Source organism: Oncorhynchus nerka, linkage group LG5 (genome assembly GCF_034236695.1).
Source record: "Oncorhynchus nerka isolate Pitt River linkage group LG5, Oner_Uvic_2.0, whole genome shotgun sequence".
Lineage (NCBI taxonomy): Eukaryota > Metazoa > Chordata > Actinopteri > Salmoniformes > Salmonidae > Oncorhynchus > Oncorhynchus nerka.
The window spans coordinates 20,408,885-20,428,054 of record NC_088400.1 but is presented as its reverse complement, the minus strand read 5'-3'; the positions used below and the strand labels follow the sequence as shown (position 1 = coordinate 20,428,054).

Sequence of the window (19,170 nt, the reverse complement as noted above, 5' to 3'; positions counted from 1 at the left end):
ATCCTCCGGCATAGTTGGACCTGAAATTAGAGAAGGCAGAAGTCATCATTTCCCCTCTCTCAGACCACTCCTGGTATCCTCCGGCATAGTTGGACCTGAAATTAGAGAAGGCAGAAGTCATCATTTCCCCTCTCTCAGACCACTCCTGGTATCCTCCGGCATAGTTGGACCTGAAATTAGAGAAGGCAGAAGTCATCATTTCCCCTCTCTCAGACCACTCCTGGTATCCTCCGGCATAGTTGGACCTGAAATTAGAGAAGGCAGAAGTCATCATTTCCCCTCTCTCAGACCACTCCTGGTATCCTCCGGCATAGTTGGACCTGAAATTAGAGAAGGCAGAAGTCATCATTTCCCTCTCTCAGACCACTCCTGGTATCCTCCGGCATAGTTGGACCTGAAATTAGAGAAGGCAGAAGTCATCATTTCCCTCTCTCAGACCACTCCTGGTATCCTCCGGCATAGTTGGACCTGAAATTAGAGAAGGCAGAAGTCATCATTTCCCCTGTCTCAGACCACTCCTGGTATCCTCCGGCATAGTTGGACCTGAAATTAGAGAAGGCAGAAGTCATCATTTAGAGAAGGCCCCTCTCTCAGACCACTCCTGGTATCCTCCGGCATAGTTGGACCTGAAATTAGAGAAGGCAGAAGTCATCATTTCCCCTCTCTCAGACCACTCCTGGTATCCTCCGGCATAGTTGGACCTGAAATTAGAGAAGGCAGAAGTCATCATTTCCCCTCTCTCAGACCACTCCTGGTATCCTCCGGCATAGTTGGACCTGAAATTAGAGAAGGCAGAAGTCATCATTTCCCCTCTCTCAGACCACTCCTGGTATCCTCCGGCATAGTTGGACCTGAAATTAGAGAAGGCAGAAGTCATCATTTCCCCTCTCTCAGACCACTCCTGGTATCCTCCGGCATAGTTGGACCTGAAATTAGAGAAGGCAGAAGTCATCATTTCCCCTCTCTCAGACCACTCCTGGTATCCTCCGGCATAGTTGGACCTGAAATTAGAGAAGGCAGAAGTCATCATTTCCCCTCTCTCAGACCACTCCTGGTATCCTCCGGCATAGTTGACCTGAAATTAGAGAAGGCAGAAGTCATCATTTCCCCTCTCTCAGACCACTCCTGGTATCCTCCGGCATAGTTGGACCTGAAATTAGAGAAGGCAGAAGTCATCATTTCCCCTCTCTCAGACCACTCCTGGTATCCTCCGGCATAGTTGGACCTGAAATTAGAGAAGGCAGAAGTCATCATTTCCCCTCTCTCAGACCACTCCTGGTATCCTCCGGCATAGTTGGACCTGAAATTAGAGAAGGCAGAAGTCATCATTTCCCCTCTCTCAGACCACTCCTGGTATCCTCCGGCATAGTTGGACCTGAAATTAGAGAAGGCAGAAGTCATCATTTCCCCTCTCTCAGACCTGGTATCCTCCGGCATAGTTGGACCTGGTATCCTCCGGCATAGTTGGACCTGAAATTAGAGAAGGCAGAAGTCATCATTTCCCCTCTCTCAGACCACTCCTGGTATCCTCCGGCATAGTTGGACCTGAAATTAGAGAAGGCAGAAGTCATCATTTCCCCTCTCTCAGACCACTCCTGGTATCCTCCGGCATAGTTGGACCTGAAATTAGAGAAGGCAGAAGTCATCATTTCCCCTCTCTCAGACCACTCCTGGTATCCTCCGGCATAGTTGGACCTGAAATTAGAGAAGGCAGAAGTCATCATTTCCCTCTCTCAGACCACTCCTGGTATCCTCCGGCATAGTTGGACCTGAAATTAGAGAAGGCAGAAGTCATCATTTCCCCTCTCTCAGACCACTCCTGGTATCCTCCGGCATAGTTGGACCTGAAATTAGAGAAGGCAGACGTCATCATTTCCCTCTCTCAGACCACTCCTGGTATCCTCCGGCATAGTTGGACCTGAAATTAGAGAAGGCAGTCATCATTTCCCTCTCTCAGTCATCATTTCCCCTCTCTCAGACCACTCCTGGTATCCTCCGGCATAGTTGGACCTGAAATTAGAGAAGGCAGAAGTCATCATTTCCCCTCTCTCAGACCACTCCTGGTATCCTCCGGCATAGTTGGACCTGAAATTAGAGAAGGCAGAAGTCATCATTTCCCCCCTCTCTCAGACCACTCAGACCACTCCTGGTATCCTCCGGCATAGTTGGACCTGAAATTAGAGAAGGCAGAAGTCATCCTCATTTGGACCCTGTCTCAGACCACTCCTGGTATCCTCCGGCATAGTTGGACCTGAAATTAGAGAAGGCAGAAGTCATCATTTCCCCTCTCTCAGACCACTCCTGGTATCCTCCGGCATAGTTGGACCTGAAATTAGAGAAGGCAGAAGTCATCATTTGGACCCCTCTCTCAGACCACTCCTGGTATCCTCCGGCATAGTTGGACCTGAAATTAGAGAAGGCAGAAGTCATCATTTCCCTCTCTCAGACCACTCCTGGTATCCTCCGGCATAGTTGGACCTGAAATTAGAGAAGGCAGAAGTCATCATTTCCCCCCTCTCTCAGACCACTCCTGGTATCCTCCGGCATAGTTGGACCTGAAATTAGAGAAGGCAGAAGTCATCATTTCCCCTCTCTCAGACCACTCCTGGTATCCTCCGGCATAGTTGGACCTGAAATTAGAGAAGGCAGAAGTCATCATTTCCCCTCTCTCAGACCACTCCTGGTATCCTCCGGCATAGTTGGACCTGAAATTAGAGAAGGCAGAAGTCATCATTTCCCCTCTCTCAGACCACTCCTGGTATCCTCCGGCATAGTTGGACCTGAAATTAGAGAAGGCAGAAGTCATCATTTCCCCTCTCTCAGACCACTCCTGGTATCCTCCGGCATAGTTGGACCTGAAATTAGAGAAGGCAGAAGTCATCATTTCCCTCTCTCAGACCACTCCTGGTATCCTCCGGCATAGTTGGACCTGAAATTAGAGAAGGCAGAAGTCATCATTTCCCCTCTCTCAGACCACTCCTGGTATCCTCCGGCATAGTTGGACCTGAAATTAGAGAAGGCAGAAGTCATCATTTCCCCTCTCTCAGACCACTCCTGGTATCCTCCGGCATAGTTGGACCTGAAATTAGAAAAGAAGGCAGAAGTCATCATTTCCCCTCTCTCAGACCACTCCTGGTATCCTCCGGCATAGTTGGACCTGAAATTAGAGAAGGCAGAAGTCATCATTTCCCCTCTCTCAGACCACTCCTGGTATCCTCCGGCATAGTTGGACCTGAAATTAGAGAAGGCAGAAGCCATTTCCCTCTCTCAGACCACTCCTGGTATCCTCCGGCATAGTTGGACCTGAAATTAGAGAAGGCAGAAGTCATCATTTCCCCTCTCTCAGACCACTCCTGGTATCCTCCGGCATAGTTGGACCTGAAATTAGAGAAGGCAGAGAAGGCAGCATAGTTCATCATTTCCCCTCTCTCAGACCACTCCTGGTATCCTCCGGCATAGTTGGACCTGAAATTAGAGAAGGCAGAAGTCATCATTTCCCCTCTCTCAGACCACTCCTGGTATCCTCCGGCATAGTTGGACCTGAAATTAGAGAAGGCAGAAGTCATCATTTCCCCTCTCTCAGACCACTCCTGGTATCCTCCGGCATAGTTGGACCTGAAATTAGAGAAGGCAGAAGTCATCATTTCCCCTCTCTCAGACCACTCCTGGTATCCTCCGGCATAGTTGGACCTGAAATTAGAGAAGGCAGAAGTCATCATTTCCCCTCTCTCAGACCACTCCTGGTATCCTCCGGCATAGTTGGACCTGAAATTAGAGAAGGCAGAAGTCATCATTTCCCCTCTCTCAGACCACTCCTGGTATCCTCCGGCATAGTTGGACCTGAAATTAGAGAAGGCAGAAGTCATCATTTCCCCTCTCTCAGACCATCCTCCTGGTATCCTCCTGGCATAGTTGGACCTGAAATTCAGACCACTCCTGGTAAGGCAGACGTCATCATTTCCCCTCTCTCAGACCACTCCTGGTATCCTCCGGCATAGTTGGACCTGAAATTAGAGAAGGCAGAAGTCATCATTTCCCTCTCTCTCAGACCACTCCTGGTATCCTCCGGCATAGTTGGACCTGAAATTAGAGAAGGCAGAAGTCATCATTTCCCCTCTCTCAGACCACTCCTGGTATCCTCCGGCATAGTTGGACCTGAAATTAGAGAAGGCAGAAGTCATCATTTCCCCTCTCTCAGACCACTCCTGGTATCCTCCGGCATAGTTGGACCTGAAATTAGAGAAGGCAGACGTCATCATTTCCCCTCTCTCAGACCACTCCTGGTATCCTCCGGCATAGTTGGACCTGAAATTAGAGAAGGCAGAAGTCATCATTTCCCCTCTCTCAGACCACTCCTGGTATCCTCCGGCATAGTTGGACCTGAAATTAGAGAAGGCAGAAGTCATCATTTCCCCTCTCTCAGACCACTCCTGGTATCCTCCGGCATAGTTGGACCTGAAATTAGAGAAGGCAGAAGTCATCATTTCCCCTCTCTCAGACCACTCCTGGTATCCTCCGGCATAGTTGGACCTGAAATTAGAGAAGGCAGAAGCCATTTCCCCTCTCTCAGACCACTCCTGGTATCCTCCGGCATAGTTGGACCTGAAATTAGAGAAGGCAGAAGTCATCATTTCCCTCTCTCAGACCACTCCTGGTATCCTCCGGCATAGTTGGACCTGAAATTAGAGAAGGCAGACGTCATCATTCAGACCACTCCCCTCTCTCAGACCACTCCTGGTATCCTCCGGCATAGTTGGACCTGAAATTAGAGAAGGCAGAAGTCATCATTTCCCCTCTCTCAGACCACTCCTGGTATCCTCCGGCATAGTTGGACCTGAAATTAGAGAAGGCATTTCCCGTCATCATTTCCCCCTCTCTCAGACCACTCCTGGTATCCTCCGGCATAGTTGGACCTGAAATTAGAGAAGGCAGAAGTCATCATTTCCCCTCTCTCAGACCACTCCTGGTATCCTCCGGCATAGTTGGACCTGAAATTAGAGAAGGCAGAAGTCATCATTTCCCCTCTCTCAGACCACTCCTGGTATCCTCCGGCATAGTTGAAGGACCTGAAATTAGAGAAGGCAGAAGTCATCATTTCCCCTCTCTCAGACCACTCCTGGTATCCTCCGGCATAGTTGGACCTGAAATTAGAGAAGGCAGAAGTCATCATTTCCCCTCTCTCAGACCACTCCTGGTATCCTCCGGCATAGTTGGACCTGAAATTAGAGAAGGCAGAAGTCATCATTTAGAAGGCAGAAGCCATTTCCCCCTCCTCATAGTTCAGACCAGACCACTCCTGGTATCCTCCGGCATAGTTGGACCTGAAATTAGAGAAGGCAGAAGTCATCATTTCCCCTCTCTCAGACCACTCCTGGTATCCTCCGGCATAGTTGGACCTGAAATTAGAGAAGGCAGAAGTCATCATTTCCCCTCTCTCAGACCACTCCTGGTATCCTCCGGCATAGTTGGACCTGAAATTAGAGAAGGCAGACGTCATCATTTCCCCTCTCTCAGACCACTCCTGGTATCCTCCGGCATAGTTGGACCTGAAATTAGAGAAGGCAGAAGTCATCATTTCCTGAAATTAGAGAAGGCAGAAGTCATCATTTCCCCTCTCTCAGACCACTCCTGGTATCCTCCGGCATAGTTGGACCTGAAATTAGAGAAGGCAGAAGTCATCATTTCCCCTCTCTCAGACCACTCCTGGTATCCTCCGGCATAGTTGGACCTGAAATTAGAGAAGGCAGAAGTCATCATTTCCCCTCTCTCAGACCACTCCTGGTATCCTCCGGCATAGTTGGACCTGAAATTAGAGAAGGCAGAAGTCATCATTTCCCCTCCTCTCAGACCACTCCTGGTATCCTCCGGCATAGTTGGACCTGAAATTAGAGAAGGCAGACGTCATCATTTCCCCTCTCTCAGACCACTCCTGGTATCCTCCGGCATAGTTGGACCTGAAATTAGAGAAGGCAGAAGTCATCATTTCCCCTCTCTCAGACCACTCCTGGTATCCTCCGGCATAGTTGGACCTGAAATTAGAGAAGGCAGACGTCATCATTTCCCCTCTCTCAGACCACTCCTGGTATCCTCCGGCATAGTTGGACCTGAAATTAGAGAAGGCAGAAGTCATCATTTCCCCTCTCTCAGACCACTCCTGGTATCCTCCGGCATAGTTGGACCTGAAATTAGAGAAGGCAGAAGTCATCATTTCCCCTGTCTCAGACCACTCCTGGTATCCTCCGGCATAGTTGGACCTGAAATTAGAGAAGGCAGAAGTCATCATTTCCCCTCTCAGACCACTCCTGGTATCCTCCGGCATAGTTGGACCTGAAATTAGAGAAGGCAGAAGTCATCATTTCCCCTCTCTCAGACCACTCCTGGTATCCTCCGGCATAGTTGGACCTGAAATTAGAGAAGGCAGAAGTCATCATTTCCCCTCTCTCAGACCACTCCTGGTATCCTCCGGCATAGTTGGACCTGAAATTAGAGAAGGCAGACGTCATCATTTCCCCTCTCTCAGACCACTCCTGGTATCCTCCGGCATAGTTGGACCTGAAATTAGAGAAGGCAGAAGTCATCATTTCCCCTCTCTCAGACCACTCCTGGTATCCTCCGGCATAGTTGGACCTGAAATTAGAGAAGGCAGAAGTCATCATTTCCCCTCTCTCAGACCACTCCTGGTATCCTCCGGCATAGTTGGACCTGAAATTAGAGAAGGCAGAAGTCATCATTAGAAGAAGGCAGAAGTCCCTCCCCTCTCAGACCACTCCTGGTATCCTCCGGCATAGTTGGACCTGAAATTAGAGAAGGCAGAAGCCATTTCCCCTCTCTCAGACCACTCCTGGTATCCTCCGGCATAGTTGGACCTGAAATTAGAGAAGGCAGAAGCCATTTCCCCTCTCTCAGACCACTCCTGGTATCCTCCGGCATAGTTGGACCTGAAATTAGAGAAGGCAGAAGTCATCATTTCCCCTCTCTCAGACCACTCCTGGTATCCTCCGGCATAGTTGGACCTGAAATTAGAGAAGGCAGAAGTCATCATTTCCCCTCTCTCAGACCACTCCTGGTATCCTCCGGCATAGTTGGACCTGAAATTAGAGAAGGCAGAAGTCATCATTTCCCCTCTCTCAGACCACTCCTGGTATCCTCCGGCATAGTTGGACCTGAAATTAGAGAAGGCAGAAGTCATCATTTCCCCTCTCTCAGACCACTCCTGGTATCCTCCGGCATAGTTGGACCTGAAATTAGAGAAGGCAGAAGCCATTTCCCCTCTCTCAGACCACTCCTGGTATCCTCCGGCATAGTTGGACCTGAAATTAGAGAAGGCAGAAGTCATCATTTCCCCTCTCTCAGACCACTCCTGGTATCCTCCGGCATAGTTGGACCTGAAATTAGAGAAGGCAGACGTCATCATTTCCCCTCTCTCAGACCACTCCTGGTATCCTCCGGCATAGTTGGACCTGAAATTAGAGAAGGCAGAAGTCATCATTTCCCCTCTCTCAGACCACTCCTGGTATCCTCCGGCATAGTTGGACCTGAAATTAGAGAAGGCAGATTTCCCCTCTCTCAGTCATCATTTCCCCTCTCTCAGACCACTCCTGGTATCCTCCGGCATAGTTGGACCTGAAATTAGAGAAGGCAGAAGTCATCATTTCCCCTCTCTCAGACCACTCCTGGTATCCTCCGGCATAGTTGGACCTGAAATTAGAGAAGGCAGAAGTCATCATTTCCCCTCTCTCAGACCACTCCTGGTATCCTCCGGCATAGTTGGACCTGAAATTAGAGAAGTTGGCAGAAGTCATCATTTCCCCTCTCTCAGACCACTCCTGGTATCCTCCGGCATAGTTGGACCTGAAATTAGAGAAGGCAGAAGTCATCATTTCCCCTCTCTCAGACCACTCCTGGTATCCTCCGGCATAGTTGGACCTGAAATTAGAGAAGGCAGAAGTCATCATTTCCCCTCTCTCAGACCACTCCTGGTATCCTCCGGCATAGTTGGACCTGAAATTAGAAGGCAGAAGTCATCATTTCCCCTCTCTCAGACCACTCCTGGTAGGCAGACCTGTCATCATTTCCCCTCTCTCAGACCACTCCTGGTATCCTCCGGCATAGTTGGACCTGAAATTAGAGAAGGCAGAAGTCATCATTTCCCCTCTCTCAGACCACTCCTGGTATCCTCCGGCATAGTTGGACCTGAAATTAGAGAAGGCAGAAGTCATCATTTCCCCTCTCTCAGACCACTCCTGGTATCCTCCGGCATAGTTGGACCTGAAATTAGAGAAGGCAGACGTCATCATTTCCCCTCTCTCAGACCACTCCTGGTATCCTCCGGCATAGTTACCTGAAATTAGAAGGACCTCAGAAACTCCTGGTAGAGAAGTTGGACCAGAAGGCAGTCATCATTTCCCCTCTCTCAGACCACTCCTGGTATCCTCCGGCATAGTTGGACCTGAAATTAGAGAAGGCAGAAGTCATCATTTCCCCTCTCTCAGACCACTCCTGGTATCCTCCGGCATAGTTGGACCTGAAATTAGAGAAGGCAGAAGTCATCATTTCCCCTCTCTCAGACCACTCCTGGTATCCTCCGGCATAGTTGGACCTGAAATTAGAGAAGGCAGAAGTCATCATTTCCCCTCTCTCAGACCACTCCTGGTATCCTCCGGCATAGTTGGACCTGAAATTAGAGAAGGCAGAAGTCATCATTTCCCCTCTCTCAGACCACTCCCTGGTATCCTGAAATTAGAGAAGGCCGGCATAGTTGAACCTGAAATTAGAGAAGGCAGAAGTCATCATTTCCCCTCTCTCAGACCACTCCTGGTATCCTCATAGTTGGACCTGAAATTGGTATCCTCCGGCATAGTTGGACCTGAAATTAGAGAAGGCAGAAGCCATTTCCCCTCTCTCAGACCACTCCTGGTATCCTCCGGCATAGTTGGACCTGAAATTAGAGAAGGCAGACGTCATCATTTCCCCTCTCTCAGACCACTCCTGGTATCCTCCGGCATAGTTGGACCTGAAATTAGAGAAGGCAGAAGTCATCATTTCCCCTCTCTCAGACCACTCCTGGTATCCTCCGGCATAGTTGGACCTGAAATTAGAGAAGGCAGAAGTCATCATTTCCCCTCTCTCAGACCACTCCTGGTATCCTCCGGCATAGTTGGACCTGAAATTAGAGAAGGCAGACGTCATCATTTCCCCTCTCTCAGACCACTCCTGGTATCCTCCGGCATAGTTGAAGGACCTGAAATTAGAGAAGGCAGAAGTCATCATTTCCCCTCTCTCAGACCACTCCTGGTATCCTCCGGCATAGTTGGACCTGAAATTAGAGAAGGCAGAAGTCATCATTTCCCCTCTCTCAGACCACTCCTGGTATCCTCCGGCATAGTTGGACCTGAAATTAGAGAAGGCAGAAGTCATCATTTCCCCTCTCTCAGACCACTCCTGGTATCCTCCGGCATAGTTGGACCTGAAATTAGAGAAGGCAGAAGTCATCATTTCCCCTCTCTCAGACCACTCCTGGTATCCTCCGGCATAGTTGGACCTGAAATTAGAGAAGGCAGAAGTCATCATTTCCCCTCTCTCAGACCACTCCTGGTATCCTCCGGCATAGTTGGACCTGAAATTAGAGAAGGCAGTCATCAAGTCATCATTTCCCAGAAGTCATCTCTCAGACCACTCCTGGTATCCTCCGGCATAGTTGGACCTGAAATTAGAGAAGGCAGAAGTCATCATTTCCCCTCTCTCAGACCACTTCTGGCATCCTCCGGCATAGTTGGACCTGAAATTAGAGAAGGCAGAAGCCATTTCCCCTCTCTCAGACCACTCCTGGTATCCTCCGGCATAGTTGGACCTGAAATTAGAGAAGGCAGAAGTCATCATTTCCCCTCTCTCAGACCACTCCTGGTATCCTCCGGCATAGTTGGACCTGAAATTAGAGAAGGCAGAAGTCATCATTTCCCCTCTCTCAGACCACTCCTGGTATCCTCCGGCATAGTTGGACCTGAAATTAGAGAAGGCAGAAGTCATCATTTCCCCTCTCTCAGACCACTCCTGGTATCCTCCGGCATGGTTGGACCTGAAATTAGAAAAGGCAGACGTCATCATTTCCCCTCTCTCAGACCACTCCTGGTATCCTCCGGCATAGTTGGACCTGAAATTAGAGAAGGCAGAAGTCATCATTTCCCCTCTCTCAGACCACTCCTTGTATCCTCCGGCATAGTTGGACCTGAAATTAGAGAAGGCAGAAGTCATCATTTCCCCTGTCTCAGACCACTCCTGGTATCCTCCGGCATAGTTGGACCTGAAATTAGAGAAGGCAGAAGTCATCATTTCCCCTCTCTCAGACCACTCCTGGTATCCTCCGGCATAGTTGGACCTGAAATTAGAGAAGGCAGAAGCCATTTCCCCTCTCTCAGACCACTCCTGGTATCCTCCGGCATAGTTGGACCTGAAATTAGAGGAGGCAGAAGTCATCATTTCCCCTCTCTCAGACCACTCCTGGTATCCTCCGGCACAGTTGAACCTGAAATTAGAGAAGGCAGAAGTCATCATTTCCCCTCTCTCAGACCACTCCTGGTATCCTCCGGCATAGTTGGACCTGAAATTAGAGAAGGCAGACGTCATCATTTCCCCTCTCTCAGACCACTCCTGGTATCCTCCGGCATAGTTGGACCTGAAATTAGAGAAGGCAGAAGTCATCATTTCCCCTCTCTCAGACCACTCCTGGTATCCTCCGGCATAGTTGAAGGACCTGAAATGAGAGAAGGCAGAAGTCATCATTTCCCCTCTCTCAGACCACTCCTGGTATCCTCCGGCATAGTTGAAGGACCTGAAATGAGAGAAGTCATCATTTCCCCTCTCTCAGCTGAAATGAGAGAAGGCAGAAGTCATCATTTCCCCTCTCTCAGACCACTCCTGGTATCCTCCGGCATAGTTGAAGGACCTGAAATTAGAGAAGGCAGAAGTCATCATTTCCCCTCTCTCAGACCACTCCGGGTATCCTCCGGCATAGTTGAAGGACCTGAAATTAGAGAAGGCAGACGTCATCATTTACCAAAAATTCCCAAGGCATCAGACAGAGCAGTATTGTCAAAACGTATACTCGTACTTTTGGAATCCCAGGCCTCGTGCCTTGTCTGTGGCCACGCCTCCTCGTCGGCCCATCTGACAGTGAAACACCAGCTCAGGGGCATCCAGGGGGGGTTTGGGCACCCCGTATTTTGCCTGGAACTCAGCAGGGTCCAGCGCTAGGGCACTAGGGCACTCTCCACTCTATCAACTAGGAGAGGAGACACAGGAAGTTTACAATACGGCTCAATTTACAATAAAATAAATATACCAAAATAGCTGGCTCATTGACAACAACAATAAATCAATCCTGTTTAGCAAATTTTGGGCTGAATTATTCCCATGTGAATTGGGGTTCATTATTTTTCCAAAGGTTTGGACTCCGGACAAGCAAATCCCAATTGGACCTGAGAGTGTAACTCAACTCAAGGACTCCGACTGAAGCTCACCTGGAATATGGATTGATCCTGGAATGTGTCCTCTGTCTACCTCCTCTTTGGTCCGTACATCAACCTTCTGGGCAGTTGTTCTTGGCCAGAAGGGCCTTGAGGTCAGAGTAAGAGATATCCTTATCTGTGGAGATGTCAATTTGCCACATGCAACACCATGATGTCAAGGCTATATTTAGCCTAGTGCAAACTTAAAATACATGATTTACAACTACCTTCATGCTGCTTCCTGGCACTGACCATAACATTTCTTTGCGGAAATAAATGTGTAAGAAAATAAAAAGTATTCTACAACTGAGTCAGACAGTGAGATTGCAGACATTGCCCCAAAAAAAGACAGTAGAAAAGTTGAGTCATTGCATGATAGCACACGACCAGCCACTTTCAAAGCACACATTGCCTATCAAATCCAAATATCCATCACTAACTATAACATTTTCCGACAAGATAGAACTGCAAAAGGGGGCGGAGTTGCAATCTACCACAGAGAGCCTGCAGAGTTCTGTCTTTCTATCCAGGTCTGTGCCCAAACATTTTGAGTTTCTACTTTTAAAAATCCACCTTTCCAGAAACAAGTCTCACCGTTGCCACTTGCTACAGACCACCTTCTGCCCCCAGCTGTGCCATGGACAACATATGTGAACTGATTGCCCCCCTTCTATCCTCAGAGCTCGTGCTGATCACTGCCTTATTGCTTGCGTCCGTAATGGGTCTGCGGTCAAACGACCACCCGTTATCACTGTCAAACGCTCCCAAACACTTCACAGAGCAGACCTTTCTAACCGACCTGGCCCGGGTATCCTGGAAAGATATTGACCTCATTACGTCAGTAGAAGATGCCTGGTTATTCTTTAAAAGTGCTTTCCACACAATCTTAAGTAAGCATGCCTCATTCAAAATTTTTGAACCAGGAACAGATATAGCCCGTGGTTCACTCCAGACCTGACTGCCCTTGACCAGCACAAAAACATCCTGTGGCATACTGCATTAGTATCGAATAGCCCCCGCGATATGCAACTTTTCAGGGAAGTTAGGAACCAATATACACAGGCAGTTAGGAAAGCAAAGGCTAGCTTTTTCAAACAGAAATTTGCATCCTGCAGCACAAACTCCAAAAAGTTATTGGACACTAAAGTCCATGGAGAATAAGAGCACCTCCTCCCAGCTACCCACTGCACTGAGGCTAGGAAACACTGTCATCACCGATAAATCCACAATAATTGAGAATTTCAAGAAGCATTTTTCTACGGCTGCCCATGCTTTCCACCTGGCCACCCCTACCCTGTCAACAACCCTGCACCCCCCATTTCTCCTTCACCTAAATCCAGATAGCTGATGTTCTGAAAAAGCTGCAAAATCTGGACCCCTACAAATCAGAGTTAGACAATCTGGACCTTTTCTTCCTAAAAGTATCAGCCAAATGTTTTGAAACCCCTGTTACTAGCCTGTTCAACCTCTCTTTCGTATTGTCTGAGATCCCCAAAGATTGGAAAGCTGCCGCGGTCATCCTCCTCTTCAAAGGGGGAGACACTCTAGACCCAAACTACTACAGACCTATATCTATCCTACCCTGCCTTTCTAAGGTCTTCGAAAGCCAAGTTAACAAATAGATCACCGACCATTTTGAATCCCACCGTACCTTCTCCGCTATGCAATCTGGTTTCCGAGCTGGTCATGGGTGCACCTCAGCCACGTTAAAGGTCCTAAATGATATCATAACTGCCATCGATAAGAGAGAATACTGTATTCATCGACTTGGCCAAGGCCTTCGACTCTGTCAATCACCACATTCTTATCGGCAGACTCAACAGCCTTGGTTTCTCAAATGACTGCCTCGCCTGGTTCACCAACTACTTCTCAGACAGAGTCCAGTGTGTCAAATCGGAGGACCTGTTGTCCGGACCTCTGGCAGTCTCTATGGGGGTGCCACAGGGTTCCATTCTCGGGCCGAATCTTTTCTCTGAATACATCAATGATGTCGCTCTTGCTGCTGGTGATTCTCTGATCCACCTCTACGCAGATGACACCATTCTGTATACATCTGGCCCTTCTTTGGACACTGTATTAACTGCCCTCCAGACGAGCTTCAATGCCATACAATTCTCCTTCCGTAGCCTCCAACTGCTCTTAAATGCAAGTAAAACTAAATGCATGCTCTTCAACTGATCACTGCCTGCACCCGCCCGCCCATCCAGCATCACTACTCTGGATGGTTCTGACTTAAGTATTTGTAATTGTCCACATATTCTAGGTGTCTGGTTAGACTGTAAACTCTCCTTCCAGACTCACATTAAGCATCTCCAATCCAAAATTACATCTGGAATCGGCTTCCTATTTTGCAACAAAGCATCCTTCACTCATGCTGCCAAACATACCCTCGTAAAACTGACTATCCTGCCGATCCTTGACTTCAGCGATGTCATTTACAAAATATCCTCCAACACTCTACTAGGCAAATTGGATGGGATCACAGTCCCATCCGTTTTGTCACTAAAGCCCCATATACTACCCACCACTGCGACCTGTATGCTCTCGTTGGCTGGCCCTCGCTTCATATTCGTCGCCAAACCCTCTGGCTCCAGGTCATCTATACGTCTTTGCTAGTTAAAGCTCCGCCTTATCTCAGCTCACTGGTCACCATAGCAGCACGCGCTCCAGCAGGTATATTTCACTGGTCACTCCCAAAGCCAATTCCTCCTTTGCCTGCCTTTCCTTCCAGTACTCTGCTGCAATGACTGGAACGAATTACACAAAAAAACATTTTTTTTAATTAACTGAAGCTGGAGACTCATATCTCCCTCACTAACTTTAAGCACCAACTGTCAGAGCAGCTCACAGATCACTGCACATATCCCATCTGTAAATAGCCCATTTAACTACCTCATCCCATACCGTTATTATTATTTTTTGCTCCTTTGTACCCCAGTATCTCTACTTGCACATTCATCTTCTGCACATCTATCACTCCAATGTTCATTTGCTAAATTTGAATTACTTCTCCACTATGGTCTGTTTATTGCCTTACCTCCCTTATCTTACCTCATTTGCACACACTGTACATAGACTTATTTTCTATTGTATTATTGACTGTATGTTTGTTTGTTCCATGTGTAACTCTGTGTTGTTGTTTGTGTCGCACTGCTTTGCTTTATCTTGGCCAGGTCGCAGTTGTAAATGAGAACTTGTTCTCAACTAGCCTACCTGGTTAAATAAAGGTTTTCTCAACTAGCCTACCTGGTTAATAAAGGTTTTCTCAACTAGCCTACCTGGTTAATAAAGGTTTTCTCAACTAGCCTACCTGGTTAATAAAGGTTTTCTCAACTAGCCTACCTGGTTAATAAAGGTGTTCTCAACTAGCCTACCTGGTTAATAAAGGTGTTCTCAACTAGCCTACCTGGTTAATAAAGGTGTTCTCAACTAGCCTACCTGGTTAATAAAGGTTTTCTCAACTAGCCTACCTGGTTAATAAAGGTTTTCTCAACTAGCCTACCTGGTTAATAAAGGTTTTCTCAACTAGCCTACCTGGTTAATAAAGGTTTTCTCAACTAGCCTACCTGGTTAATAAAGGTGTTCTCAACTAGCCTACCTGGTTAATAAAGGTTTTCTCAACTAGCCTACCTGGTTAATAAAGGTTTTCTCAACTAGCCTACCTGGTTAATAAAGGTTTTCTCAACTAGCCTACCTGGTTAATAAAGGTTTTCTCAACTAGCCTACCTGGTTAATAAAGGTGTTCTCAACTAGCCTACCTGGTTAATAAAGGTTTTCTCAACTAGCCTACCTGGTTAATAAAGGTGTTCTCAACTAGCCTACCTGGTTAATAAAGGTGTTCTCAACTAGCCTACCTGGTTAAATAAAGGTGAAATAAAAAATAAACCTGGTGTTACACTGACAAAATCAATGATTGAGATTTGATCCAATGTACTGTCGTATTATGGCTCACAGAGACAGATGATCAATGTACTGTCGTATTATGGCTCACAGAGACAGATGATCAATGTACTGTCGTATTATGGCTCACAGAGACAGATGATCAATGTACTGTCGTATTATGACTCACAGAGACAGATGATCAATGTACTGTCGTATTATGGCTCACAGAGACAGATGATCAATGTACTGTCGTATTATGGCTCACAGAGACAGATGATCAATGTACTGTCGTATTATGGCTCACAGAGACAGATGATCAATGTACTGTCGTATTATGGCTCACAGAGACAGATGATCAATGTACTGTCGTATTATGGCTCACAGAGACAGATGATCAATGTACTGTCGTATTATGGCTCACAGAGACAGATGATCAATGTACTGTCGTATTATGGCTCACAGAGACAGATGATCAAGCGGCGCTGCGAACTGCACGAAGAAGGTAAATGCACAATACAGTCGTAGAATACGTACTTACCTCAGTTTGCCATCTTGTTTATCGGTGCCCATTTGAATGGAATCTTCTCATGTAGTACTGTATTTCCTCATTCGTTCCATGTTGATTGTTTGAGCGGTAATCATTGGACGACATTCTTAAAAACGAGGCACTTCAGCCAGTATTGAAGCTTTAGACAATCAGACGGATTTTCAACAGCACACCACACTCAAGTTTCAAAATAAAAGTTGCATTACTGTAATAGGAACTTATATTACTTCCAACTATATTAATTTAGTTTTATCAAACTACTTTGTCCCTTCTGTTAAAAACAGTCACTCACACAAACTCAGCCAAAATTATGAAAACACTTTTATTAGAAAAACAATTGCTTTTGTTATTCATGAGTATTCAGTTAGTTTTATTTATTCTACACATTAATCTGACTGCCATAACTGCCCTGTCTTGATCCTTCTGTACACAAGTTAATTTGCCAGCAAACAACCTGCAGTCTCTTTAGTCACAACGCCTCTTAGGATATTGTTAGGGTTATTTAGTTCACAAAAGTCCAAAGTTCTTTCATTCCTATATTCATAAGTGCAGGATTCTGAACAACCTGAGCACAGTGCTGGTGAGTCACTGGTGAGTGAAGCCATTTTGGCTCTGTCCCATCCCAGTTGCTTTACTCCTACATTCTCTCTAGGGGTCGCCTGTACTACTGAATCACTGTACCGTCTCTAATCCCAAAACTGGATCACAGCGTTCCCTCCTTGCTGTAGGAGGGGTTCCCCAACCCCTTTGCTGAGTTTTCCCCTGTTTTACATGTCTGTCGCCTCCAGAGGACCAGGGTGGCCAGGAAAAGGAGCAGAAGAAATCCCAGCCCCCCTCCAATAACCCCCGCCCTTATGGCCAGGTTGGTGGCCTCAGGGGGGTCGTAGTGTAGGCAGGAGAGCTTCGAGGGGGCGCTGGCCCCCGCCTTGTTCACCGCCTCCACACACACCTTGACTCCAGCCTCTAGTTCCCCCAGCACCCCGCTCCGAGAATCGCTCCCGAACTGGAGAGGTTCTCCTCTTCGATCTTCGATCACGACCCGGTACCCAGATACCACAGAGGCTGGGGCGCACCACCGTATCTCTGCCCCACCATTAGCGCCTGGCACTAGCTTCTGGAGGTGTGGAGCATGAGGGAGCTCGCCTGCCCCACTTAGACCAGGGCAGAGGCATCCGGTCTGGGCAGAGAGCTGGGAGCAGGGGAGCTGGTTGTCCTGGCAGGGATGGTAGTCACAGGGCTTGGACTGCATCGGAACTAGAGTAGAAGCTGATGAGGATTTTCTGTGGTTAGGAGGGAGATGGGAAGCATCCTCTTCAGTGTAGTCATCTTCGTCGTAGTCGAAGCCCACGCCGGTAACGTATTGGATCTTGGGGTATGTAACTGGCGGGGAGGTGGGAACGGCGTGTGTGAGAACAGGGCGGGTGTTGATGAGGCGGGTGGGAAGCAGGTCAGGGGTCAGTAATAGTAGAAGGAGCATTGCAGCCAAGTTCCAGCAGAATGACATCATCTCTGTGGAACAGAAATGGAAAGATTATAACCACAAGTCGGAATTACCTCCCACATTATGACCATGTGAACCCATACAGGAGGAGGCACAGGATACAACAGACAGAAAGATATGAATGATAATGTACTGTAGGACAACGGGTTCACAGAGAGATAATGTACTGTAGGACAACCGGTTCACAGAGAGATAATGTACTGTAGGACAACCAGTTCACAGACAGATCATGTACTGTCGGACAACTGGTTCACAGAGAGATAATGTACTGTAGGACAACCGGTTCACAGAGAGATAATGTACTGTAGGACAACCAGTTCACAGACAGATAATGTACTGTAGGACAACCAGTTCACAGACAGATCATGTACTGTCGGACAACAGGTTCACAGAGAGATAATGTACTGTAGGACAACTGGTTCACAGAGAGATAATGTACTGTAGGACAACCGATTCACAGTGAGATAATGGACAACTGGTTCACAGAGAGAATAAACTAACAAGCCTGATTCTCAAGGAGTTAAAAAAGAAAGACAGAATTAATTCTGTACAAAGGTTACAAAGATGGACAACGCTGCCCACCACATTTAGTCACTATTGTACATAAAGCAGAGTGGAGTGGAGGCTGCTGAGGGGAGGACGGCTCATAATAATGGCTGCAATGGAACGAATGGAAGGGCATCAAACCATGTGTTTGATGTATTTAATACCATTCCACTTATTCCGCTCCAGCCATTACCACGAGCCCGTCCTCCCCAATTAATGTGCCACTAACCTCCTGTGGTAGATAAGCATCCTGGGGTTCTATAGGAGTTCCAAATGTATGTAGGTGAAGGGTCACTTGTTAGGGCTTTAATAATGAACATTCATTGGCTCAGATAAGTAACCATTAAAAACACAACAAAGGGAGGATGGAGTGTCCACCAGCTAGTGCTCTCTTCTCAGTTGGCAGCGTGCCAGACAAATCTGTGGGAACCGGAGCTGAACTCTCAACACATGCTAGTCCTCTATTTAGCTTCCACATACTTTCATCCACAGAATAACACAGCAACATTCTAAATGATTCAAGTTGTTGTATGGCTTAATCTGAGTTGATGTTGACTAGGTTAATCAATCATTCATCATCTTTTTAGGTGGTTGTGAAAATGCAAGAAACATGAGTACAGTCATGCTCTCAAACATCACCATAGCAACCAAGTGAAAGAAAACTATAACATACCAATGTGAGTAGTTCATCTTTTACTTTACCTGAATTGTAGAATAATAGGATATCTAATGTCTCTTCCCGCAATCCCTCTTCACTCTTTGTTATTTTCTTAACTCTCACATTCTCTCTCTTTCCCTCCCTCTCTCTTTCTCCAAACCAGCGTCTTCTTTTATTCTCACCAAACTTTACCCTCCTTTTTAACACCCCCTCATTTCTAAACTCTGTGCTTCTCCCCCCCCCCTCTTTCTCTCAATTCAATTCTCTCTATCTCACTCTCTCACTCCAGGTCTCCTTGGCTCTTTCTGTTAGGGGGGAGGGTGTACTGTTCGCATGTGTCCCTCCTTGCATACTAATTTACTCATCAGTAGCAGTAGGCAAGCTTGAGCTGGCTTGTTTGTGCGTGTCAGTGTGTTTTTCTATGAGGAGGTATATAGTATGTTGGCTGTTCATGACATAATTGTATGAGAAAGTGCCCATGTATTTGTGTGTGTAATGTATGTGCATAGAACACGAGTTTGGGATCAGATCC

At 47.3% G+C, this 19,170-nt stretch overlaps 1 protein-coding gene and 1 pseudogene across 1 annotated transcript; both read right to left on the bottom strand.

Annotated features, from left to right (window-relative positions):
- Positions 1-507: 507 nt before the first annotated feature.
- On the bottom strand, positions 508-16,538 carry LOC115125955 (thiosulfate:glutathione sulfurtransferase-like; annotated as a pseudogene).
- On the bottom strand, positions 16,237-18,919 carry LOC115125954 (leucine-rich repeat neuronal protein 4-like). The gene is made up of 2 exons (XM_029655542.2): positions 18,683-18,919; positions 16,237-17,442 (listed from the first exon to the last, which is right to left on the bottom strand). Exon 2 carries the CDS (start codon positions 17,438-17,440, stop codon positions 16,637-16,639), a length of 804 nt encoding a protein of 267 aa, XP_029511402.1. The 5' UTR covers positions 17,441-17,442; positions 18,683-18,919; the 3' UTR covers positions 16,237-16,636.
- Between the last annotated feature and the right edge of the window lie 251 nt (positions 18,920-19,170).